The sequence below is a fragment of the Eucalyptus grandis genome, chromosome 6 (assembly GCF_016545825.1).
Source record: "Eucalyptus grandis isolate ANBG69807.140 chromosome 6, ASM1654582v1, whole genome shotgun sequence".
NCBI classification, from domain to species: Eukaryota; Viridiplantae; Streptophyta; class Magnoliopsida; order Myrtales; family Myrtaceae; genus Eucalyptus; species Eucalyptus grandis.
In genome coordinates, this window is record NC_052617.1 from 24231023 (window position 1) to 24257464 (window position 26442).

Genomic DNA, 26442 nt, shown 5'->3' on the forward strand with positions numbered 1-26442 from the left:
CTCATATCTTTCAATAGATCTATCCACCAACACCCATTTACACTCAATCGTCTTTTTTCCATCTGGCAATGGAACAAGATTCCATGTTTTAGTTTTTTTAGCGCCTCCATTTTTTCTTTTATCAATTGAATCCACTTTGGATCTACTAAGGCTTCTTATATTCCATTAAGAACATGGACTGAAGACATGTTGTATGCAAATACCTTGAGAGGTTATGATAATCTCCAAGCTGATACATGATTTACAATAGGGCATTTTGATCTCCTTCCTTTAAAATCCAATGAGTGTCGATTTGGGGACTTTCCACGATTATGCCTAAAAGGTAAATGATAATTGACAGAAGTATCTAAGTCATTAAGAGAAGAAGGTGTAGTAGGAGAACTTACCTCAAGAATATTCTCAGGAGACTCGTTAGGTACTGAAGAGTGACGAGGTTTAATAATTTGTGTAGTATTATCATTGTTCCCTTACTCAATATCAATTTGATTCTCCTCACTAACCACTACTTCGCTTTTTTTGCTCACTAGGCTGCCAAGTTGTCCAGTTTCAGTTTGTAATAAAGTGTATTTCGAATACAACATAATCCTACTAATTTTGCCTTTCAACTAGTATCTCCCTTCGAAAGGAATTTTGGATGCTAGTTATGATAAAAAAATCTTTTAGATTCCACAAAGGTTACATCCATGGTGACATAGGTATGTTTGGTAGTAGGATTGTTGTTGACACCTATTTTTAGCAAATCTAGGAAAATAAGGAAAATAAAAATTGCATTGGAACAAATAAAAGGAAAAAAATGAAAAAAAAAATGGGGGAAATTTATTTGATTGATTATGCATGGAAATTTGAAATTTTGATGAGCATTCAGATTTCGTTAAATGCAGAAGCAATTTAAAAATCAAGTGAATAAGAGACAATAATTTTACAAAATGGAAGAAATCAGGGGATCGGGAACTGATTCGAAATCACGCTCGATTTGTTTTCATTTAATGCGACGGAAGATAGAAGTTTAAAATTTGCCATAGAAAGGCTGATCGGAACCACTATAAAAGGAGTTGACCTACACAGGGTGGAAGGGGAGAATCCACTAAAAAAATTTCGTGAAAAGAGCTTAAAGGATTCGTGAAAGTAAAAAAAAGAGAGAGGAAATCCCAATTTCTCGTCCAAGGGTCATTTTCTTTTTTATTTTCCCTTCTGACAACCTGCAGAAGAAAAGAAAGGGAAAAGTCAGCAAAAGAAAGAGAAAAAGTGCAGAGAAGTGACGTGTGGCCAGAAAGAAAGAGAAAAAAGCAGCAGGAGCTACTGTTCGTCTTCTTCGCGTGGAAGCCCCTGCCCACGCTCGCGTCACACCTCCTCCGTCCGTGAGCACTGCACCAGCACCACCCACGACGCCACCGAAGCCCGCTCGCCGCCGCGCCACCGCAAGTACCGTCGCCGCGCCTTGCCGCCGACGCAGCAACCCTCAACGCCGCTACCGCGCGCGCCTCCGACGCCCACCGCCGCGCCTCTGCACCCGCGACCTGCTGCTGCCCAGCCCGACGCCGGAGCTCCGACGAAGCCCACCGCTCCTGACCTTGTCGAGCTCCACCCACCACTCTGCACCACCGCCCAGTAGCTCGAGGCGCTGCTGCTGTTCTCCGCCAGACGACCCAACGCCGCTGCCTCCTGCTCGCTCGCCACCTCGCCACTGCAACACCAGCCGCCTCCGCGACCCGAGCACCCCAGCTCCGCCTTTGCCGTCGCCGATCTGCAGCACCGGAGACCACACCGCCCCTGCTCCCCTCCGCCCAACGCTCAGCCGCCGCCGCGCTGCTGTCCCTGCCGCGACCCGACGCCACCGGAGCCCGCACCGCCGCTGCTCGCTTTCGCCCGGCGCCCGACAGCCAGCCTCGCGCCCACGCCGCCGCTGCAAACCTCACCCGCGTCTGCACTAGCGCCCGTCGCCCGCGACCCTCCTCTGCCCACGAAGCTGCAGCCGCTGCCAAGCCGAGATTCAGGCGCCGGAAGCTCCCTCGTCGCCGCCCAGCTTCGCCGGAGCTCCGACCGCGACGCCCCTGCCAGACCCCCGATTATCCACCCTTGGCCGGGCCCCACGGCTGCCAAGCTCAATTTTTGAAAAAAAGAATAAAAAAAGAAAACACATTAGGTAGTTTTCTTTAGTTTATTTTATTTATTTTACTTTATCTTGTTTTTTTAGTATAATTAGTCTTTAGTATATGATTGGAAATTCCAACATATCGCCCGATCCGCACTGGGATTTTTTATTTCATCTATAAAGCGCTTTAGATGAAATAATTAATTGCGGGAATAAAATTGATATTTTGATCTTTAAGTCTTAAGATTAATTTATCGATTTTATCAACGAAATATTATCCATTAATCGAATGATGTGTGATATCCTTGGTTTAGCTTGTCATTATTGTTTTGTTTATCTTGAAATGTGTTTGGATTATAATATTGCATGTTTTAGGGTTTACATATTTAGAATAGGAATCTTATTTCGAATTTCAAAATCAAAAAAAAAAAAAAATCAAATCAATCAGTTTAGGTTGCTAGATTTTTAACTGGATTGCATGTTTAATTATTTGGCAATTATTAATTTCGAAATTAAACAAAAACAAAAAATCATCATATACATGTCATGTAGTGTTAAAGCATATTTTGCACGTCATTGCATATTAGGACTAAATTGCACTTAGTTCAATTCTAGATAATATTTTTTCTTAATTTGTTATAAGTTTAGGTATTTTTTAGATATATTGCATTTTAGGATTATTTAGGTTAAGATAATGTTTTAGTTTAAATTAGATTTGGCTCAACCTAATTCCTAATATAAATTAAATAGGATCTTAATCTAATTAGGTAATTTTCTCATTTCACCCGAAAAATACAAAAACATGTCATAGGTTAAATTAGTTTTATTATTTATGATAAAATGCATTCTTTTAGGAAAAAGAAAAAAATGTCATATACACGTCATTAGGGCTAGATTCACTGGGATGCATGTCATTTAGTATTTTTGCTAGGCCTATTTAATTAGAAATCACATGTCGTTAGAATTAGCGCATTGCATATTGCATGATTTTCATTAATTAAGTAAAAACAAAAAAAAAAAAGTTGCGTAGTAATTAGAAACCATATCTAGGGTTGATGTGGTTTCTAATTTAATATTGCAGATGCTTTCGTTGCTTTGAGGTAAGTTTTTTGCAATTTATTTATTGTTTATCTGGGTGTTAAATTGGTGGATTGCATCCGCATGATCACCTCACATGTTAGGAAAATAGATTTAAAATCAATTTAAGTCGCCCGCAAAAACATTTTTTGAAAATAAAAAGAATGGTACCGAAAGGCGTTAGAGAAATCTAAGTGTAACCAAGTCCCCATACCCATAGTCTCTAGTTCATAGGAGTAAAGTGAAACTCCCGTTACTTTACTTGGGTTTCTAATCGACCCACCAAAAATAGATTAGTGGCGACTCCCGATTAAAAAATCAATTGCATGTTAAGAACTTGAACTTAAGTCGCGAATTGGTATGGGCTTGGGAGAGCCCGAGTTAAGTCTAGGCTTAATAATCCATTAGCCAAACCCTAGGTGGTTCGCACCACGAAAAAAAAACAGGTCGCGACAATTGTAACATCAATATTCCTTTTTTTGTGCGTCATACCCCAAAAAAACACAACGAATTGCACAAAGGTCAAGCTTAGTACATTGATTTTTATGGAAATTAACAAAAGCAACACATCCGAAAACTCGAGGAGGAATCAACAAAATAGATGGTAGAGTAACATGTTTGGAAAGGACTTAAAATGGAGTCTTTTGAAATTCAACACCTTTGAAGGCATACGATTCGATAGATATACTATTGTGACCACAACATTATGCTAGTATCTATTCGGTGCATGTGAACTAAACAATAATGCATGAGTAGTTTCTAAGATATGTCTTTTTTTCCATTCGACAACTCCATTCTGTTGTGGTGTTTTGAGTTAGGAGGTTTCATGAAGAAGACCATGATTCTCAAAAGCATTTTGAAATTCCTTATTAACAATCTCTCCACCATTGTTAGAACAAAGAATTTGAGTTTTAGCTGAAAATTGCATCTAAATCATAGCATGAAAAGTTCGGAACATACCCAACACATCATCTTTGTGCTTTAGCAAGTATAACCAAGTCATTTGGGTTCAATCGTCAACAAATGTCATAAATCAATTAATTTTAGAAACAATAGTAATTGGAGAGGGTCCCCAAACATTAGAATAAATTAACATAAAGGGAATATCACTTTTATGTATACTTATTGAGAAATGTGCACTATGACTTTTAGCCAAAATGCAAGTTTCACATTTAAAAGTTGAATCCTAAAAGTTGGATAATAGATCAAGAAATAGGTACTTCATATAACTAAATGATGAATGTTCCAAACAACGATGTCATAGCCAAATTTATCTCTCCATGATACTAGTTGAGTGTTGCATGTTGCTTTCTTTACCGGGACTAAAATAATCCATGTAGCATAACCCCATTTCTTGGTACCACATCCATTGATCTCCTTTGTGAGAATATCCTGAGAAAGACAAAAAGTAGGATAGATTAGAGCAACGCAATTTAGCCCTTCAGTGGCTTGCCCTACATACATCAATTTATTTGAGAAAGATGGAACCAACAAAGTATTGGATAATGAGAAAAAGGGTGAGAGCAACAGTGTGACAGCCCAAGGAAGGGGAGCGCTCCTCTTTAGTCCCACATCACTTAGAGGAGGAGTCTTGTTTATAAGGCTTAATATGGGTCTATAGTGACCCCAAATTAGCATTGCGTGTGGGGGCAATACTACTTTGTCTTGGTTGTGTGATTAGTCTCACATCACTTAAGGGGAGTCGCTAGTTTATAAGGCTTGGGGTCCCTTTAACCGATAACGCGTTCCATCTCTAAGGTCATGAGCAACAATGGTTGGTGAGTGTCACAAACCCGATTCCATCTCTAGGGTCACGAATGACAATGGTTATTTCGTGACGTCCCAAGCTCGTCGCCGTCCCGATTCCTTTTATCTTGTTATCATGCACATGGAAACATGAACAAATGAACCCCTTAGACAAACAATAGCTGGAAGATTGGGACATACATCACACATAATACATTGATTTATATTATAATAGTACTTTACAAGCCCTTTTTCTATGGGCCATTTTTCCTTTTTAAATCAAACTACAAGTTTCCACAAAAACTAGGGAAACTCCTATCTCCTCTAGTGTGACTGTGGCTTTCAAAACTAACATGATGCTTTCCTACCTACAAGTCTAAAAAATAAGGAGTGAGTTACGACTAGTAAATAAAAACCCCTAATCTCTGCTAGAATGACAACTCGTCATCAAATTTAGCAAGAATAGTATTTGAATAATAATATCGATGGTAGATCAATAATAATATTATTGCTTCACCTTGACTACACATATATACCTTTCGATGTAACTTTATGCATGCTTACCTTCAGTTATCCATGAACACACCAAGTCAAGTAATAATAAACATACCGACATGCATAAAAGGTTTGTTAGCATACATCCTGGCTCAATAGGGCATCTTAGCTCAACTGAGGCATCCGGCTTCAAGTTAAGCATCCTGGCTCAACTAGGGCATCCCAGCTTAACCAAGGCTTCCTAAGGGTTAGCTCACCCAAGGCATTTGGGCTCAACCCAAGCATCTTGACTCAACCAAGGTATTATGTTCTCACAAACAAGGCATCGCCGCCAACGCTATGTGACGACGGTCTTCTTCTTTCATTTAATGATCACATATCATGTGTCGCATAAGCTAGTTTATTATCTTCCATCTTAACCCACACACAAGCAAACCATATAAAATGGACTTGCAACATAAAAACGACTACTCATGAGTAAGCACATGACTAAGACTCGACAATGTAGCATATCGCCCTAGCCAAGGGTTAGGAATTCTACTTATTTTTTATGAACCTCGATAAATTATAGGTGGCCATTACCAAGAGAGGGCCGTCTTGTAAGGCGGTGGGTGAGCAAGGTAGTAAAAGAGAGAGAGAGAGAGACGTGAGGAGGAGATGGCGTCTAGGAGAAGGAGGAAGGAGAAAGTGAATGGCATGATGCAAAATGAGGAGAGGTCCTCCTATTTACACTACTTGGTGCCATTATTACCAAACCAAATGGTCCATTCTAAAATTTTCAAGTGTCCCGCCTATGGTCTTTAGGTGGCAAACCTATTTATCCAATGATTGCACCTAAAGAATGGGATTTTGACGGCTAAAAGATCTTGCTTGGCAATCTAGCTTATAGGCATCATTGATGGTGGCTCGCTTTTCACCCTTTCATTGGATCATTTGTATCTCAGCATTTAATGAGCATTTAATGAAGTTTGAAGATAAGACTATCAAGATTGCCAATTCAATGCCTAAACTTCTTAGGTCATTAATGAGAGCTTTAGATATCGCTTTTTGATTGGGCCACATGTGCACCATCCTTTTCTTGCCCATAAAGGATATTTTTAAATTCATCATAACTTTTGCAAAGTCAAAGGACACATCACCCCATTTATTTAATGATGGTGTTCTAGAGTTTTATTTATTTTGTCATTTTCTTCCTCAAGAAGGCGGTCTAGAGAATTTCGTCATCTAAGTTGATTCCGAGGACAAAAAATGGATCATTAGGTACACCTCGAAAAATTGAATCACATACACCCGAGATTTGGTCATCATACCCCACACTCGGCCAAATTGTTCCATTGGACGGTCGGTTCGGCCTAAATGGTGGTCCATTGATCCTTCGATCGGTCAAGGCCAATTTTAAGGCTATCCATGACCTAGCACTAAGCCAAGGCACTCATGGACCGAATAGTTGTGCCTATACCTGAGTTAGTGATGGAATAGTTAGGTCTATCCCTGAGTTAGTAACATAATAATTTGGTATATCCCTGAGCTCATTTCGATCGGCACCAAATCCATCCGTATGGTTCATGGTCAATGCACTTTCGATCCACGATCGAACATCACCAATTCAAGATTCATTTAAGATCATTAAGAATTAATTAGGGAATGATGCATTTTTTGGTCAAAGACGATCACATTTGATCGAGTCGGATCGTCCGTGTATCAATGCATAGTTAAATGGAATCACCCACGATCGGGCACTATAATCGGTTGGATCGACCCATGACCATCTATCAATCCAAAATCATCTCGTGACCAATTCTCATGATCAAAAAATCATTTTATGAGTTGGTGATCCAATCCCATCGGTATGGTCGATAAACGATTCGTGGCCAACAGCTTGACCAATTCATGGTCAGTCACTCGATCGGACCATGACCGATCCTTGATTCTTGACCAATCGAACTAATCGATCCCATGGCCAATGGCCCATGGTCGATCCATTCAGGACCTTTATGGCCAATCCTTACGGGGTCGGAATCGAAGATGTTATAGTAATCTTAACAAATTCATTGAATTGGATATCATGTGTCAATTGCTCTTGAGTCAACAATCCAACCACTTAAATATCTTGATTATAACTAAGCAATGCATAACCACGATTACCTTGATTATAAGAGTAGTTGAAATACTTGACGATTCCACATGTGGAATCAAAGATAAGTGAGGTTCTGCATTTATCAAAGGAGCTCATCCCAACCCATTATTAGCATATTTTTGTGCCTTGAGCTCTTTCCACCATTCTAGGTATCCATGTAACTTAAAGCAAGTTTCATGAGTATGCTTCATGTTTCCATAGTTTGTAAAGCCTCCTTCCGATTGTGCCTTGGCCTTTGAGGTTGTATTCATTTTCCATCTCCTAGAGAGGAAGAACCGGTTTTGAAATTTGGAGCATCGATGGTCATTGAGGTTCCATCTTGACTCCTTTGGAGGCCATGGCACTAGCATGTATAAACTTCGTGCCTGACACCATAACTACTTGTCTTACATCCTCCCTTCGGACATGAGCATAGGCTTGTTCAACCATAGGGAATGGTCGAATCTAAAGCACATATGCCCGTATCTTATCCAAATGATCATCCAACCCATCAAGAAAAGCATAGACTCTATCTTCCAATAGAATCGAGTTATACCTTTCTATGTTGTGGGACATTTCATCGGGTTAAGGCGATGGAAGTCAATTTCTCTCCATAAACCTTGAAAATTGTTATAATATGCTTCAATTGGCCCTCCAATTTATCTCATTCTAGTCACATCTCTTTTCGGATCATACACTTGAGAGGTGTCAATTCCATCAAAAAAGTTGTAGAAATCGAATCTCTTACCATTTTTGCTGCAGGAAAATGAATAAAATTGCTTATCAAGGTTGGGTCCATGTAATTAATCAGCCATTTCACAATTGCATTTTCAGTTCACCATCTCCTAAAGGTTGGATCCGTCGGTTGAGGCTGTGGCAAGTCCCAATTGATATATCCAAACTTGTCTTTATCAGAGATATACATCTCAAAAACTTGGGACCATAAGGTATAGTTAGTGCCATCCAACTTAATGCCAATATGTGTAGCGGAAAAATCGCTATTTGACGCATGGATTTAAGTCTAATTCTTGGTCAAAACTTGCGTCATTCGGGTCATTAAATCCTTAAGGATGGCGGTTGTGGATGGACTCTCGCCTTGTTGTTGATGCGCCACCCAATTGTTTCTAACATAGTTTTTGATCAGGTCTATTTCCTCCCTGTTATAATTTAGGTTTGATCATAGCAAAAATCCCTAGAATCTCTACTCTGATACCATGACGAACATAGATGTTTTTCTCTCGTCAATATCTTTTCTAAATGAGTACAAAATATGTATAGTTGTACTGAGAAAAAAAAACTACAAAAAAAAAAAAAAACCTATTCTAGGCTATGCATTATCTTAGGTTAAGAATCTGCTTGATTCTAAAAATAAAGATATTATGCAATATATACTTAGCAACTAATTAGCCCTACAATTTTTCCAATTAAAATTGACAACTCACGTCAATAGTTTTCAGATCTTTGCTATCAATTAAATTTTGGCGTTGCATCTTTATGTCCTCATGTTTTATTATCAATTAAATTCTAGCAAAGCCTGTATACTTTCAGTTTCGTTTGAACTGAAATTATCAGTTTCCTTGTGTTCCTATGATATTTTCCTATTTAAAGGCATCATAGAATCTATCTCCTCTCATAAAAAACCAAAGAACAACTTCTAGTGAAATGTACTTTATCATGGAAGGAATTCCAGCGAAATAGTTTCACAAAGTGTTTGTCAATCCTCGTAAGCTAATCTATGGGATTTTGTGGATCATCACAAGATGATGAAGTACAACTCTAGCAGCACCCCGAAAAAGATGACATGTCTTTTGCAATTGCATGGATATGCATTCCTATGTTTATGTCAATAAGCTCTTGTCAAATAAGATTGTTGTATATTCAATTATACTACTTCTATAACTTTTAAGTTGTCTGGATCTTGAAAAACTGAAAATGATGAATTCATATTGTACAGGCCTATGGCTATGCTAGAACAAAGAGTTAATGATTATCTCTGTAGAGAATTATTATTTTTCTCTCCGTGGACTATTATTTTCTAAAAGGAGTCCCTCTTTGCATCTCGGATTATGGATATAATGACTTTCGAGGGTTTAAAAAAAGTAGCCCTCTTCTATTAATATTAGAAAATATAGTACACTCATCGTGTAAACTCGATATGCACTCATAACCATATTTATAGTCATATAAAGATGTATTAAAATAATCAAAAGAAAATAATCTTGCAATAATTTCGAGATTTTTCTAATAACACATGAAAGTATTTGGTTAAATAAGATTAGCATCCATGAGTACATTTGCAACTGTGGTTCCAAACAAACATAAAAGGTAGTCGACTTGGAATTCAGCGTTAAATATTCGATTATGAATATCAATTAAGGGAAATGTAAAAAGTAGTTGGTTTACTGTAAGAGTTATAATTGCAACACATATGCTCATGCTAATTTTCATCATCAAATATACTTGACTTATATGTTTTTTTTTTATGTGCCAACAGATGATTAGAGATTAATCTATGGCTTAATGGGATGGTATAACTATTATTAACAACTAAATTTTAGCAAACCATTAGAAAATTAAAGATTGACTCGGTCCTATCAAAAAGAATTTTCATTAGATTACACAGCATGAAAGCATTTGGATAATTTACATAAATATTACTAAATTTTACTAATTTTATAATAAAAATAATTAAAGAATAACAAAACAGCAAAATAATAATTAAAAAATAATTAATATAAAAAGGAGCCGAGTTGGGCCGGCCTGGCCCCTCCTTCCAGTTCCTCCTGTCCTGCTATTCACGCGCGGGACAGAGAATAGCACGTTCAAAGGACCGGGGACAGCAAAAGCGACCGCCAGTTAAAAGGGAAGAAGGGGCGGCCAAGTGAAAGGTCAAGCTGTAAATTCGAGGAGGAGCTCAAGGCCGCAGATCTGTCTAGGGCGGAGCACAGACTGGCGGCAGAGTAGACAACAACGGGAGGATCGCCGGTGTAGGCCAAGGACCGGCCAGTGCAGGAGAGACCGGAGGGCGAAGGGCCTCTGCCGATTGGACCGTTCAGTGAGCCGAACTGTGGCGGAGAACAAGAAAAGAGGAAGAGGGAGAGAGAGAGAATTGAGCGCACGACTAAGAGAAAACGAGGAGGCTGCGAGAGAAATTATGAGAGAGAGACCGAGAGAAGAGGGGAAAAAAAAAATTCAGGCCCGGCCGAGCGTCGTTCAGCCCCCCCTCGACGCGAACCGACGGCCCCTAACTGACCCCCCACCGAGCCCGCGGCTTTCCCCTCTCTCACGGTGTTCGATTTCCGGTGAGTGAATCTGTTAGTTCGATCCGCTGTCTTCCCGAGGATCTCGGACTGGCGACACGGAGACAACTACCTATAGCTAGATTTGTGTCGAGGCCGTCGTCGCCAAGCCTGGTAGGGACCCCGCGGTTAAACGCTCATTCCCTTGAACCGTCTCTGCTCCGCCCTATTTTGGTTGAAGGAGAGGCTGCGGCCCGGCTTATGCGTGTTTTACTTCTAACTTGTTGGTGTCGAGCCTTTCCTGGTGGTTTTCTTTGAGTTTGGATCCGAATCTGTGATCTAAGAATGCGTAATGTCTTCTTCTCGATATGTGCCCACCACAGATTCGAGGGAAACGCCCGAACCAAAAACGGTCGTTTTAGTCTCGGATTCCGAATTGTTCCAAGGATCTGCAGAGTCCTGTACAACATTTTTACTGATGGCCGAATACATTTCTTTAGCCAGATTTGATCTCTACAAAGTCCGAACAGGCCCAGATTTTCGGCCATTGTTTTGCCTCGTGCTCAGCTATTTCCTGTGATTGTTCCTGGGGTTTATTGTGTGGCTGTGAGCGCAAGCCCCAAAGATCGCGAGTAGAAACTGATAGTTGTCCGGAGGTCGGAAGTGGTTTCCTGGTTTGGTTTGGGGAGTCTTGGTCATGAGCGCTCGATGGTGGAATCTGTATATGCGATATACTGATGAATTAGTCTAACGAGCTTTGATTGTTGAACTCCTCGTGCGGTCGTCTTGCATTTTGGTGTGTTCTATCTTGGTTTGTCCTGGGGCAGGGGCATAGGGAGGAGACGTTGAAGGGCTTAGGAAAATAGGGGAGAAAACGAAAAAATAGGAAGTGGGCTTGAGCTTAGTGTTGGTAAATCTGGGTTGGGCCTAGGTTAATTGAATTTGGACTCGGTTCAGGTCGTGAACAGATTGGGCTTCAATCATTGAGCCCACTTCTTTTAATTTAGCTGGTATCACCAGCCCCAGCCTGAGTCCATATTTTCAAATTATGGATTAATTTACAAAAAAATTTTAAAGAAATTTTGATTTTTTTTTATTCTTTTTAAAGTTAGGGAGAAGCTTAAATATTAGTTTCTGAATAGTTTTTTTATTAAAATGTGTGGAAGTCCTAAAAAAATTACGTTCAAATAGAACAAGCCCCTCAAGGCTTTAGAATGGGGATTGAATATTCACGGAAACAATTGTTGGCTTGTTGTATGCACATATCTTTTTTTCCAATTGCACCCTTTTGATGCATGGATTCTTGTTTCCTTAGCCTGGTTAGGAATTGAATCCTAGGACGTATGATTGGTATAAGATAGGTACCGAGAGGATACTAGCTGATTAATTAGTGTAATTAAGGCACAATGTATAATTAAGTCTCTAATTTTATTTTGGATGAGGCCTTTAAGTTTATTTGTTTTTATTTGCGTTGGCCCATCTATTTAAAATATTGATGAAAGCTCTACAAGATGGCAATAAGTTGCAGGTAATTGCCGTTCTAGCACCACAAGTGCTATCATATAAATAATATGAGAAAAATATATTTTTTTGAAAATTCAAAGATGCATTATTCGAAGGTAAACTACAAGAAAAACTATCAGAAAAAAGCATCCAGCTGAAACAAACTTGGGATGTCTTTGCATTCAACTAGAATTTTAGCTTTAGCACAGGACCAACAAAATCTGGTGACTACTTTAATATTTTCCCCATAATTCCATAAAAAAAAAAAAAAAATCCTTTCTTGGAATACTCCAGAGAAAACAAATGCCAGGTTCAAATTACCCTTGAAAACCAATTAAAAATACATATTTTTATCTTTTGTCAATTTAGTTCATCACTATTTGGTGGAACATAATTGTGATTGGTTCTTTACATAGTCATCTGAGATAATTTTTAAAATCATGGTCAATTACTAAAAACTAAATTGTCTAAGCCTTTAATTTGTAAAATTTAGACAGAAAATAAAAAGTTCTATTGCAGATAATAGAGATTAGGTATTCCTTGCTATTGTTATTCATCATGGTTTTTAATTCACTTATATAATTCAAGTTCTTTCATCTTAAATGGTGGATTGTCGATCTTGCTATTAATGTTATAAAAGTCATTTATTTTATCTTTCTCAAAAAAAAAAAAAAATTATGTTCTACGATGTTGTTATTATGAAGTAAATTCCCTAATTCTTCCTTCTCGATCTTATGATCCTCTCACATAGGTTTGTATAAGAAGTTTTCGTCCTTATTGAATTAACTAAGATAATGTAGATGTCAGGGTCCAATAGGTTTGACTATCCCCTTTTTCATAATTATTAGTAATGATATCATGGCTGGAATATGTGGCATTGTTTGAGTTTTGAAACGATTTGTCTTTCCCACTCTCAATCCCAATTCAACATCTAACCTCAAATTAGATTAAATGAACTATAAATCAAGAGAAAGTAAAGTGAATAAAGATTTTATTTTTTTTCCATAAAGTAAAATTAAGATCAAATTATGAAAAAGTAGAAAAAAGAAAAGAAGAAAAAGAGTGAAGGTACATATTGTTCTAGCCTATTTTTGTCTTTTTGGCCAACAATTATTATCTTTTTTCTGGAAATAAAAATCATAGTAAGATTAATTGCGATATAACTAGGGAAAATCAAAGACTGAAAGTGAATGGAAATTTTTGCCTTGCCTATTATTTTTACTTGCCTTAAGAGTGAATTGGGATTAGATTAAGGGGGAAAAGATATAAAGGAGTGAGTGAAATTTTTTCCTCACCTATTATTATTATATGAAGGGAAAAATGAAAAACAAGAAAAGATAAAGGGAAAGAGAGATTATTATAATGTCAAAATGGCCATAAGATAAATCTACTTTAATGCATAGCTTCACATATATTATACTAGATTCTCACACTTAAACCAGCACAAATGCTTGCACAAATATAAGTCCAAAGCAAACGGCAAAATAGCATATATTTAAAGCACACAATCAACCCTAGAAATTCTTATAGGCAATTACTACACGCCGCAGGAATAAAATATTAGATGCAGGAAAATACTGAATCCACTCCCGGACAACTAAGACAGCTTGACGTCCCCTGCGCTGAAAGCTTGGTGACGTGATGGATTTCTACATCCAACTTGGATTTGTTCTCTTCAATGTTTTCTTCAACGGTCGGGCTTGGGTTAATTATGGCGAGTTGCTGAGCCACTTCCGTCATCGTTGACCTCTTCGCACTAGTATGGTTCAAGCACTTCACTGCAATCTCGAGAACCCTTTCTACTCTCTTGATTTCATCGCAGCCTCGTAGTTTATGACAGTGGAGAGTGTCTCGTCCTTCATGGAAGAGATGAAATAAAGGATAATATTGATTGGCTCTCCAGACTTTGTGATAGAACTTGTAGGCTTCTTTTCAGTGAGTAACTCCATGAGGACAACTCCAAAACTATATACATCACTCTTAGTTGTTAACTTACCAGTGGTTAAATATTCCGGATCAATGTAGCCTAATGTGCCCTCTATTTCAGTGGCTACGATATGACTATGCTCTGGTGATATAAGTATCGAAGTTCCAACATCAGATAATTTCACCGAGTAATTTTGATCCAAAAGTATGTTCGCCGACTTGACGTTGCCGTGAATGATTGGTGGTTCTGTGCAGGAATGCAAACACTCAAGTGCAAGAGCAGCTTCAGCGGCTATTTTGAGCCGATTTTTCCACGATTTTAAGATGGTTGACACATTCTGATGGATGTGTTGGAAGAGGGTAGCATTTGAACTGTATTCGTAAACCAGCAATGGTATTCTAGTCTCCAAGCAAATGCCTTTAAGCTTCACCACATTTTTGTGGTTCATTTGCGTCACAATTTTAATTTTGTGCTGGAAATCCCCCTTCACTAGAGACTTGTGCACATCTTTAGGCTTCTTGACTGCGACCCTGGTGTCTACTTCTATTCTCCCTTGATAGACAGTCTACTTCTATTCTCCCTTGATAGACAGAACCGAAACCGCCCTCACCGAGCTTATTGCGGTCATTATAATTATTAGTTGCTTTTGCCAACTCTGCCTCTGTAAAGATTCGAACTCCATATTGTTTCAAGAGCTTTTCTCCATTTCGTTTGAAGTTTATCTTTCTGATTCTCCGCTTCCACGTGACCGAAACTGAAACACCAATAGTAATGCACAAGACGGGCACAATAACAGCTGCCAAAGAAAACATCTTCCTAAATTACTGATTCAAGCATGTAACATTATACGGCACACATAGTTCATTGGAAAATTAATTTCAAACACACAACCCATTTAACCTTGTTCTATATAATCCGCAACCGTCATCATCGATTCGTATGGTTAGTCAATCTTTCACTTATGAATACCTCATTTAACGGTGATAAGAATAATTTCTTTGACAAATGGGTTGCTGTATCATATAACAATTCTTATAAAAGATATTATTTAAAATTTTACATGTATCACTATAAAGTAAGCAAGTAATGGACTGAACTCAATTTAAATATATATTACAAGCGTCTTCTATAACTCCTATGAACGTCTTCCCTTGTCTATAATGAAGAAGGCTTGTAATAAAAGATCATGTGAAAGCATTTACCTTCCATTCCCATTGTTCTAAATCTTTCCATCTACGAATGGTATCAAAACTTGGGGGAATTTTTCAACCAAATTTTCACCTTATAATTATCATGATTAAACTTCTTTGGTCCATTCTATTGGTGGAAACTCTGATCGACGGTTACGTACAATCAAAAGCATGATTGAAAGACTTTTCCTCTAACTAGATATGAAAGAATATGTAGCCATTTAAAATTCACATTGACTATTACTCTAAAAGTAGTTTTAACTAGGAATGGGCACGGGGAGGGCTTGGGACGAGGATCACGTCCTTCATCCCCACCCCTTAAAATGAAATGCCGTCGTCGCATGCGAGGCACTACCATAGTATCTTTTTTTTCCCCAAAAATGATTTAGGAGAATTACCAAAAATATCCTAAACATATTACATTTGTCCCAACTTAATCCTAACTATACATTTTTCACATTTTACCAATTGAATCTATTCAACCAAATTCAAATGGCAGATGTCCTAAGTGGCACAACCGATATTGAGATTGTTAATTTTTAAGTAATATTTTAATAATTTTTGAATATCTTATATATTTATATTCTTCTTTTCTTTTCTTATTTTTCCCTGTGGGGCCCTTTGACGGCATCACCCGATTTGGGTGAGCAATGCCATTGCGGCCCTCAACCGTGGCCGATGAGGGTCAGCTCTCTTCAGCCCTACGTTTAGAGAAAAAAAAAAATTATTAAAAAATTATTTAAAAATATCCACATTAGTATCAATCGTGCCACGTAAAACAATTGTCATCTATGTCAGCAATTTCTATTCAAAATTGACCGAATAGACTTAATTGGTAAAATGTGAAAAGGATTAGGATTGAAAACTCAATTGACCTAGTTGAAAAGTTTAAAATTAGATTGGCATAAGTGAAATATGTTTTAAGATTTTTGTTGTAATTTTCTCAAAAAAGATCTAAACCACTTTCTAGATGACTATTTGACATTTTTTTCTTATTTTTATAAAAAGTAATGGCCTCATGGGTGGATTTTACAAAGAAAGACAGGCCTCACAAAAGATGAAGTATATGGAAAAGGGATAATGATACAAATGGTCTATGAATTTTTAATTTGTTCAATGTAATCCTTAGACTTTTCATACGTGTTTAATATAGTCATTGAACTATATTAAAATATTCAAATTAGTCATTTCATAAATTCAAGATCAAGGATAATATTAAACATTTTCATATAGTTTGGAGATTAAATTTAATATGTACCAACTTTACCAAAAAATAATAATTTAATATGTACCAAAACTTCGAGGACTATATTGAATAAATTAAAATTTTTAAACATTAGGCTAAAATTTAAGGACCACATTAAACAAATTAATAGTTCATGAACCATATTACACATTAAGCCAATATTCAGCAACTTTTTGTATCATTTTTCCTATGGAAAATAGTTGTGCCACATTATTTACCTCAAGATTTTACCAAGCTTGCATCTTCTATAAAAGCAAGATTGATAAGGAAAAGAGATTTTTATAGGGTTATCATACCACATTTTTATAACAAATAATTGTCATAAAATTAAAGAAATCACTAAATTATATACATTTATATGTATACAGACATATATATTATTCTACAAGGTGTACACGGAGCAATATTAGCCCCGCCCCATGCCTTGCGGGGAATTTTTGCGAGGGATATTTACCTCGTTATGGGGCACAAATTCCTCGTGTCCAGAGCCCTTTTTTTCCCCAAACTTTAAGTTTCGGATCTATTCCTTTTTTCAGCTATTATTATTCAAATTTTTTACACAAACATATATAATTTCAATAGCTTTAAATATGTAAGATAAATGAGAAAATACAATTTTATACCCCGGGAAAAAAAAAAAACTGATACGTTCAATATATATATATAGTTCGGATCCTCAAATCCACATTAAAACATGCATTATTATACCGTGCTCTGCCACCACCGCAATGTCAAATTACAGAAGCAATTTAATAGGATCTGCCACGTCTCCCATTGCATCACTTCTGTTTTACCCTCAAATACACTATTTCTCTATTTCTACAAGAGCCATTATTACTCCAGCAACTCACGGAGAAGCCGAGTCACTAAGCTCTTCTCATGCTGCTTTTTGGCCAATGTTTCGACAGTTCAGATTTTTTTTTGTTGGTAAATGACAGTTCAGATTTTAGCGGAGCTCAACCGCTCTGCCTTCTTCAACAATCACCTTCACATGTCATTGGTTAATTCTGTGCTCCATTTTTCTTTTTTCTTTTTTCAAATTTGTGCTCCCTTTTCGCTAGAAGTTTTAAGGTGTTTTCTTTTGTTCTTTTTCTAATCCAAACTGTCCCGGACAAGAGGGCAAGAAGGGAGTTAAAAAAAAAAAAAAAAAAGATGTAAACAGTTTTAGTCTGGGATGGTACATTTGGTTCAGCTTTTCCAATGGCCTTTCATAGGGAAATGCTAGGTGTTTGACCCAAATGCTGAAACTAACTTCTTCTTTTTTTCTTTCAAAACTACTATCATAAATTTTTTAATTTTTCGGTTCTACCTCTCATTGTTCCAAAACTACCCTTACCTTCACTAGAGTCAATAAAGAGTTTAATATTTTTTAATAAAAAAGAAAATGAAATCCAAAAGCCCTTTATATTAAAAGATTTGCCAAACACTTTTTACGCCAAAATAGTTTTGCAAATAATTTTTTACCAAACACAATTTGCATTTCCCCAAAACCCTTTAAGGCAAAAATATTTGCATTTCCCCGAGGCTCATTTCCAAAATTGAACCAAATGCAGCTAGAATAGGAACATTCGGCAGCTTGTGCCTCACTGCTTGTGTTATCGGGGATTACAACAGTAAAAGAACAGTATAATAATCCTTAAAACATATACGTCAAACCTACCGTAAAATCAAGAATGAATTGATAGAATATAATATTGTCAGGTGAACGATAAGAAGATATATGGAATTACCCAGAATATCTTTGTGGGGATGCTTATTTTGGCGGTGACTGCCTTCACCGTTGCCGTGTATGCCAAATGGATCATCGCATGTGTAGTTCCCGGATTGATTCTGGCATTTTCCACGACATGGGTATTTCTGTGGGTCTTCGCACTCGTTGATGTCTACATTATGCAGAACACAAATTGAAACTTTATCTCAGGTAATTGCAAAAATAGATTGAATAAGTTGGTGTAGATAGTGGATTAGATTATAAATGATTTGACCCAAATTGACTTTAACTAATTTATGACTCATTTATTTGCAATATAAATGTATCGATCCATACCCCGACTCGACACATATCCAATCCATACATGACTCGATTTATATTATTAAAACACTTCCATATTTAATCAAATCTAGAAAAACTCATTTTTTAAAAAAATTATACCATTAAAACCCTCACACAATTACACATTTAACGGACAAATTTTATAAATTTTTTTTAAAAGATTGAGGCTTCATTTATTTCATGAAAAACATGATATTTCTGAAAATGATAATATTTTTTGGTATTTGGTCAAAACTTGAAAATGTTTTATGTTCTGTATGGAAGTCTAATTTGATTTTCCTTGCACTTCTTTTGATTAATTTTATTTTTGAAATAGAATTTTTAAGTAATTTTCTTTTTTCATTTTCTTCATCTAGTCGTTGGCCACTGTGGCTGGCAATAGGCAAGCTTAAGCCTTGCTAGACTCGGCGAGGTTAAGCTTGCCTCAACATTGATGAGCTCGAGTCTCGCCAAATTGACAAGGCTCGAACCTTGGCCTCACTTGAGCTCACCTCGACATTGGTAAGATCGAGTCTTGTCAGATTAGTGAGGCTTGAGCTTGTCTGAGGCCGACGAGGCATTGGCCTTGCCCAATTAGCGAGCTTGAGGCTCCCCAGTGCAATCAGACGATTGGGCAAGGGCTGTGAACCTTTCCTGCTATAAGCGAGGGCCTGATGGCCAATGAGAGTCGACCACTACACTATAGGGGGAAAATGTAAAAGAAAGAAAGAAGAAGAAAAAAAGAATAGAAAAAGTTATAAAAAACGAAAATATTTAAAAAAAAAAAAAAAAAAAAAATGCTCAAGAGGATGATATTTCATTAATAGGTGGACTTAACTAATAATCTTTTTAAGTTAAATAGGCCATAAATGGATTTAAAGACAAACCCATTTACAACTCATGTATCATTAGACCTACGTACAATTCAAAGTTATTAACAATCTATTTATTAAAACTTAACTAATTCATATATGACCCATCTCATTCAGTATAGATTCAATTTTGACACCTCTACTGCATGGATTATTATACGGGCAATGCCATCCCATTCAGATTTTGGCCATAGTATCGTGACACATGTCACTTTCTTTAAAGATATCTCTCTCTGTGTCTATCTCCTTCCCCCCACCCACAAAACCCCCCGGCGGGGGGAATCTGAGCTCAACAATGCCGTCGATCTTCGCCATCGACGGAGATCATCGCTGCCTCGAACTCTATGTACGAGACCCCATTGAGGGCACACGAACTCGGAAAGGATCCTGCAGCAGCACTCGCAGAAATCGAGGTTTGCAATGATGCATGGACCCCACATTGCAAGAGCGAGGCGAGGGGCTGCTGTTTCCATGTTATTTACCTAGGTAGGAAGGAGAAGATTGATCTTTACAAGCGTGAGTGGGGTGGGTGTGCTAATATGTGTACCTATCACTAAACACGACGGGCTCATTGGGTCTTTCTATTTAGATGCATTTTAGTACGTATACCAAGTTCAGTGAATATAGGGCAGCGGCACAGAGTTTGAAAGGAGAAGAGAAGATTGTTGTCAAAACGTGGGAATAGAGTTGCTAAAAATGATGTTGACACTAACATCCATAGGGTAGTGACAATAGCCTAGACTTATTCTATCGGGCAAAAAGTTGGAATCCTGGGAGAAACACATGCCCAAGTTTAACTTTATTTGATTGGGCCTATCATAATTATTGATCATATGAATCTCATATCCTACATGCTTAATGCTAGATATAGATTTAGGTCTCGGCAAGACTATCCCACCATTACTTTCCACTGAACTCACCACCCACTCCACCACCACCAACAAGGCCCAGCCATGCAACTGACATTATCGTCATTGTGACCATTCCATCGTCATCCCCGCCAGCTTCGAGCCATGGGCTCGTCGTCTCCTTGTTGAGATTGATATTCCGGGGAGTTAAGGCCGCTTCCCCACCACCACCACCACCACCACTGCCGTGTCCCTCTTTATGAAATGCTGCTGCAGTTTTCTCTTCTTCGTAGGAGACCTATAGATATGGCCTTCTTTGTAATGGAAGAAACTAGCAGGCAAACCTCATCTCCTTCATTGCGGAGGAGACGTTCGGGGGGACTTGTCAATGCTGAGATGAGGTTCAAGACAGACTCGTGTTGGGGGGGTTTGGGGGTTTGGGGGAGGAGAGAGAGAGTGAGAGTCGTCATAGTCGTTACTTGGAGCGGTGGCGGCACTTTGTTGTCATCTCACAAGTGGAGTAGCTGTTGCCGTGGAGGAGAGGGAGTGTGTTTCGGTATGGTGTAGAGAGAGAGAGAGAGACGGCTGTGGAGGTCCGACGCGCATATGGCGGCGGCAATGTTGTGAGGTGCAAGCGGGAGAGTGGAGGCAGAGGTTGAGGAGAGAGAGAAAAGGGTTGCACAAATCAAACGGCGCCTAATCAAATGGGTAAGCTAGATGGAAACAATGCATAGATACCGTACTCCCCTATCTAGTTATTGCACGTTGATTAATTAATTAGTTATCCACACAATTCATTCAAAGGCGATAATGCATGAGTCTTATATGTTAATTACCTTGACATCCGTGGAAGCGATCATAGGGATTCCCCTCGTACCCAGCCTTGCAAAAGCAACGATAACCCGGTCCATTCGCGTAGTCGGAGCACTCAGTGTTGTTGCCGCATGCATAGCTCGACCGGTTTGACATTGCCTGTCTGCAAGTCACGTCCCATCCGACCATCCAGTCCAGAACAAGGTCCGCCCTCTTGCCCAAATCACTGAAGCTCGGGAGTGTCCTGTTGGAGATATTGAATGCCTTTCTGTCCACCACGAAGGCCACTCCACAGGGGTTGAATTGCGAGACCAACGCGTGTCCGTCGATGGAGGAGATTTTAATGCGGAGTGTCCTGAGCCCCTTCGGAATGGATGCTTGACAGCAACCGTGACCGGAGCAAGTGGTCTCCTTGGCTAAGTCGACGGGGTCGCTGCAATAGGAGATGCAGCCGCTCCGGAACATCTCATCTTGGTCGGATATGAGTGCGTAGGTGTCGCAGCCGAGGACTGTGAGGTTATTCCGGGTGTCCGACAATCTGTACTGTGGATGTGAAGTTAGATTGATGAACAGATCACCGCTTCTGTTTGCTGAGTGGCCATCCTTGCTGTAGCAGTCGTATAGTTCGGGGAGGCGGACGACCATGGTGGAGTCCCCGACTGAGATCTTGCGTATCGGAATATCCCCCAACATTAGTTGTTCACGGCTCCCAGAGGTATTGCAATGGAGCGAAAACTCTTCGGAACTCGCACACTGGGGTTTGAGCCCGAACGGATAAGGTACGGACACGCCCCCACATGCGTGTGCACAGTCTCCGGCCACGGTGGGAGCGCGGCCTTGTCGCAACCACCAGGCCACAGCCACCAGTAGAAGCCGATGCACTACCTTCATTCCCAAAAAACTACGAGACTCTCTCTCTCTCTCTCTCTCTCTCTCTCTCTCTCCCTCTCCTTTTTGGGACCTTTGCCCTTCTGTCCTCGGTTCACAGAGTGGGATTCAAGCATGAGCCGTTCACCCCAAGCCATTATATATTCACGTGGACCAATAGGGTAAATTAAGTACAGTAACGGAGCCATTATATATTCACGTGGACAAATAGGAGAAATTAAGTATAGTAATGGAGGGTGGAAGGGCTAATCGTGTCAATAGAACAAATTGAAGGAATCGATTGCATATATGAAGAAATGCAAGACAGAATAATAATAATAATAATAAAAGGTTATATAGTACTAATACAGACACGCGACACGACACGATATGATTTGCGATCCGTTATTTTTCAAAAAATATAAAATTTTGACATATTGAGATATGTTGTATATTAAATGAATATTTTTATCATTTTTATTAATTTGATTTAAATTTATAAATAAATAATAATAATAACTAGAATGAATTTACACAAATAACATTAATAAATCTATTCATAGGAAATTGAAAGACATATTTATAGGAAATATATACCTATGTTTGGCGATATATTTCTAACTTTAACAAAAGTAGAAACTAGAGTCAACTTGTTTAAATAAATTTATGATGATCTACGGTGACCAGAATTTATCATTATTTAATATTCAGTCCTTTTATTTTTTGAAATCACTTTTTAGCCCCATCCATTTATTTTACCCTCTCATTTCTTGTTGAAGTCACCCTCCACCCTCCCCCCCTCCCTTCAAAAAAAAAAAAAGAAAAAGGAAAAAATCCCGGCAAGTAGGACAAGCAACCTCATTTTTAATTTTTTATGCTCTTCCTCCTAGAACTTAAAGAGGAATCTTGAAAACGTAAACCCTAGCTACTGCCTCCTCCTCCTAGGCTCCTCTTTGCATGGCATCCCCATTTTTTATTTTATTTTTTTCTGCTCTTCCTCACAAAACCAAACCCTAGCCGCCTCCTCCTCCTCCTCCTAGGCTTCTCCTCCTTGCGCGGCATCCCCATTTTTATTTTTGTGCTCTTCTTTCTAAAACTAAAAGAGTAGCCTTGGAAACCCAAAAACCCTAGCCGCCGCCTCCTTCTCCTCCTCCTCCTCCATGCACGATCCTCTTCCTCTCTCTCTGGTCACCTCATCGTAGTGGCTCGCTGCCTCACCTATGGCCCTCCCTCCTTCACGGTTGTAACCTCACCTCTGGCCCTCCATCATGGCATCGCAGTTGCAGCCCTCTCGGTCGCCTCAGTCTCTACTCTTCCTTTGGCTCGCCCTTGTAGTCATAGCCTCGCTGTCACTTGCGGCCTCACCTCCGCTCCCTTGCCCTCACCTTCACCCTCTATTGCCTTCTTCAACAATTCTCTCTCCCTTCACACTCGTAGGCCCGCCCTAGAAATCCACCATGCTTCTTGCAATTCAAGACACGCGTGTCCGGAAAAGTTGATTACATGTCAGATTTTTCAACATGTGTTGATTGCCTATCGGAGCATATGTGACTATGTCGGAGCGTGTCGAATATGTGTTAGGATGTCCAACAAGAGATGGAAACTCTTGGAACGTATCCGTATTGCATAGATAAAAGGCATACATGAAGGGCAACGCCCCCTAAATCATTTTCCTAGTAAAAACAGTGGTCAAAATATATGAAAAAGAATATATGAGGCCGCTTTGCAAACTTCCATCTAGATACAAGCATATTTTACAATGAGAAATTCTATATGTACAAAGAAATTCTATGAGAACATTTTCACTAAATGGTATAACAAATTTCAATTAAGTGTTCAAATAAGTGTTCAAATAAGCAATATTATTTCTTTGAATGGCCATGTTGTATAAGAAACCAATAAGAAATTGCCACATTATTTACTATTAAATTTTAGTATGATTTATCAATACATAAAACATTACTTGTCTAGAAATAGCATTATCAAGAAATTCTAGAATAAGTAACATGAACAATAGGAATTATCACAATTTCGAGCGAAGCTTATTTTATGGTATTTTTGGACCTCTTGAGCCACATTGTTCACAAGTTCGAAACATTCTTGTTGCTTGTTAACCCCAAGAAATCATAATTTATTTGTTGCATATGTTTGATTGTGCCATGATATAGGATTATCCCAATTATACTCTCGCTACATCGTGGTGAGCCGGCAGTGATGGGTTCACTAAAATTAGTAGTAGCTTAAATGGAACATTATATTACGTGTGTGGAACTCTAAGGATAACACTTATTGGGAGTTAATTACTAGTATTGGTTGTCATTTCCTTCCATTTTACCTATAAAATAATACTATATTAGTAACACTGTTATGATGTACAATAATATATTTTATTTGCATCAGTATCCTTGTTGTCAAGATACGTAATTGCAAGATGAGAAGCTATATCGGAAAAATATAGAGCTATCGAAGCATATGCAGCTAGTGTAAATAAAATTTTACAAGAATAACTACACACATCATTTATTTGAAAGATTGGTAGTTATAATCTATGTAGCATCAATATGGACAAGCGACACGTGATACAATACGTCAACATATCATTTCTCAAAAATAAAAATTCTGACACGTTAGGATACATCGTATATTAAATAAATATTTTTATGATTATTTCAATCAAATTAATTTAAATCAAATTCATAAATAAATAATAAAAATCAAGAATGAATTTACACTAATAACATTACTAAATGTTTTCATAGGAAATTGAAAAGACATAGTTATTGAAAATGCATATTCATGTTTTGGGACATGTTTCTGACTTTAATAAAAGTAGAGACTAGAGTCAACTTATTTAAATAAATTTATGATCTTCTAAGGTGACCAGAATTTTTATTATTCAACATTCAATCCTTATTTTCTGAAATCATTTTTTAGCCTCACCATTTATTTTTACTCTCCCATTTCTCCCCCATCATCACCTGTCACTTCCTTTCTTGAAATCACTCTCCACCATTCCCTCCCTCCAAAAAGAAAAGAAAAAGTGTAGGACAGACAACCTCATTTTAATTTTTTTAGCTCTTCTTCCTAAAACTTGAAGAGGAACCTTGGAAACCTAAACCTTAACTGCCGCCTCCTCCTTCTAGGTTCCTTCTCCTTGCACGGCATCCCCATTTTTAATTTTTCCTCTTCTTCCTTGCAAACCCAAACCCTAGCTGCCTCCTCCTCTTCCTAGGCTTCTCCTCCTTGCACGGCATCCCAATTTTTAATTTTTTTTCTGCTCTTCTTCCTAAAACTAAAAGAGCAACCTTGGAAACCCAATAACCTTGGCCGCTTCCTCCTCCTCCTCCTCCTCCTCCTCCTCCTCCTCCTTCTTGCACAACCCTCTTCTTCTCAATCTTTGCTCTCTCTCAATTGCCTCATCGTAGTCACTCGCCACCTCACCTTTGGCCCTCCCTCTTTGTAGTCGTAGCCTCGCCTCCAACCCTCCATTGTGACATTGTAGTCATAGTCCTCTCGGTCGCTTCGATCCCTACTCTTCCTCTGGCCTTCCCTTGAAAACGTAGCCTCGTCATCACTCGTGGCCTCACTTCTGTTCCTTCACCCTCGCCTCCACCCTTCATCGCCTTCTTCAACAATTCCCTTTCCCTTCACACTTGTAGACTTGCCCCAGAAACCTGTCATGCCTCTCGCAATTCTGGACACGGTTGCTGAAGCGCGTCAAAAAAAAAAAAAAATTGACTATGTGTTGAATTTTTTGACACATATTGACCCTGTGTCGAACACTTGTCGGGGTGTTTGACATAATATGGAAGCACCTGGAACGTGTATGTGCTTCATAGGTTAAAATATTTGAATCAAAGATAAATGAGATTGCTTTGTGAACTTTCTTTTACACTAACAATGTCTGATCTATTTTTCCAGAAAAGTATAGTGAACTATATTTGCTAGATGATGTCCTACGTGATTGCTGGATAATTAAATGAAGGCATACTTTGTGTTGGGTCTCATTCGTTCAGGAATAAATCGACTAGAAGAATGAATGATGCTGCATTATTTTGTGATCTAGTTTGTCATAAAAAAAAAAAATTTGCGAGCATGCTTGTTAACAATTTAAATTTTTCAGAAAAACGGTAACTTTAACATTATATGATAACACAAGTCAATTATTTAAATTCTGACACTCTAAATTTTCTCTTGCTTGTTATTCCTATTCTTCTCGTATTCTGTCGATTTTCCCACTCATTAATTATCTATTTGGAAAATAAGCACGTGTCCATTATTTATAAAATTGCTCGTATAGAGAAAACTCTGTAGTTGTGGTGTTCTTATTGGATTTTTATTGTGAGTACACAGTGAGAGAAAAGACACGTAAGCCATTG

The 26442-nt window shown here is 38.4% G+C and overlaps 1 protein-coding gene across 1 annotated transcript; it reads right to left on the minus strand.

The window, feature by feature from the left end:
* Positions 1-1468: 1468 nt before the first annotated feature.
* LOC104451745 (wall-associated receptor kinase 2) lies at positions 1469-22087 on the minus strand. The gene is given in 6 exon segments (XM_039314447.1): positions 1469-1744; positions 4487-4561; positions 13847-14088; positions 14091-14744; positions 14776-14991; positions 21220-22087. Coding segments are annotated over 6 exon segments (2331 nt in total).
* Between the last annotated feature and the right edge of the window lie 4355 nt (positions 22088-26442).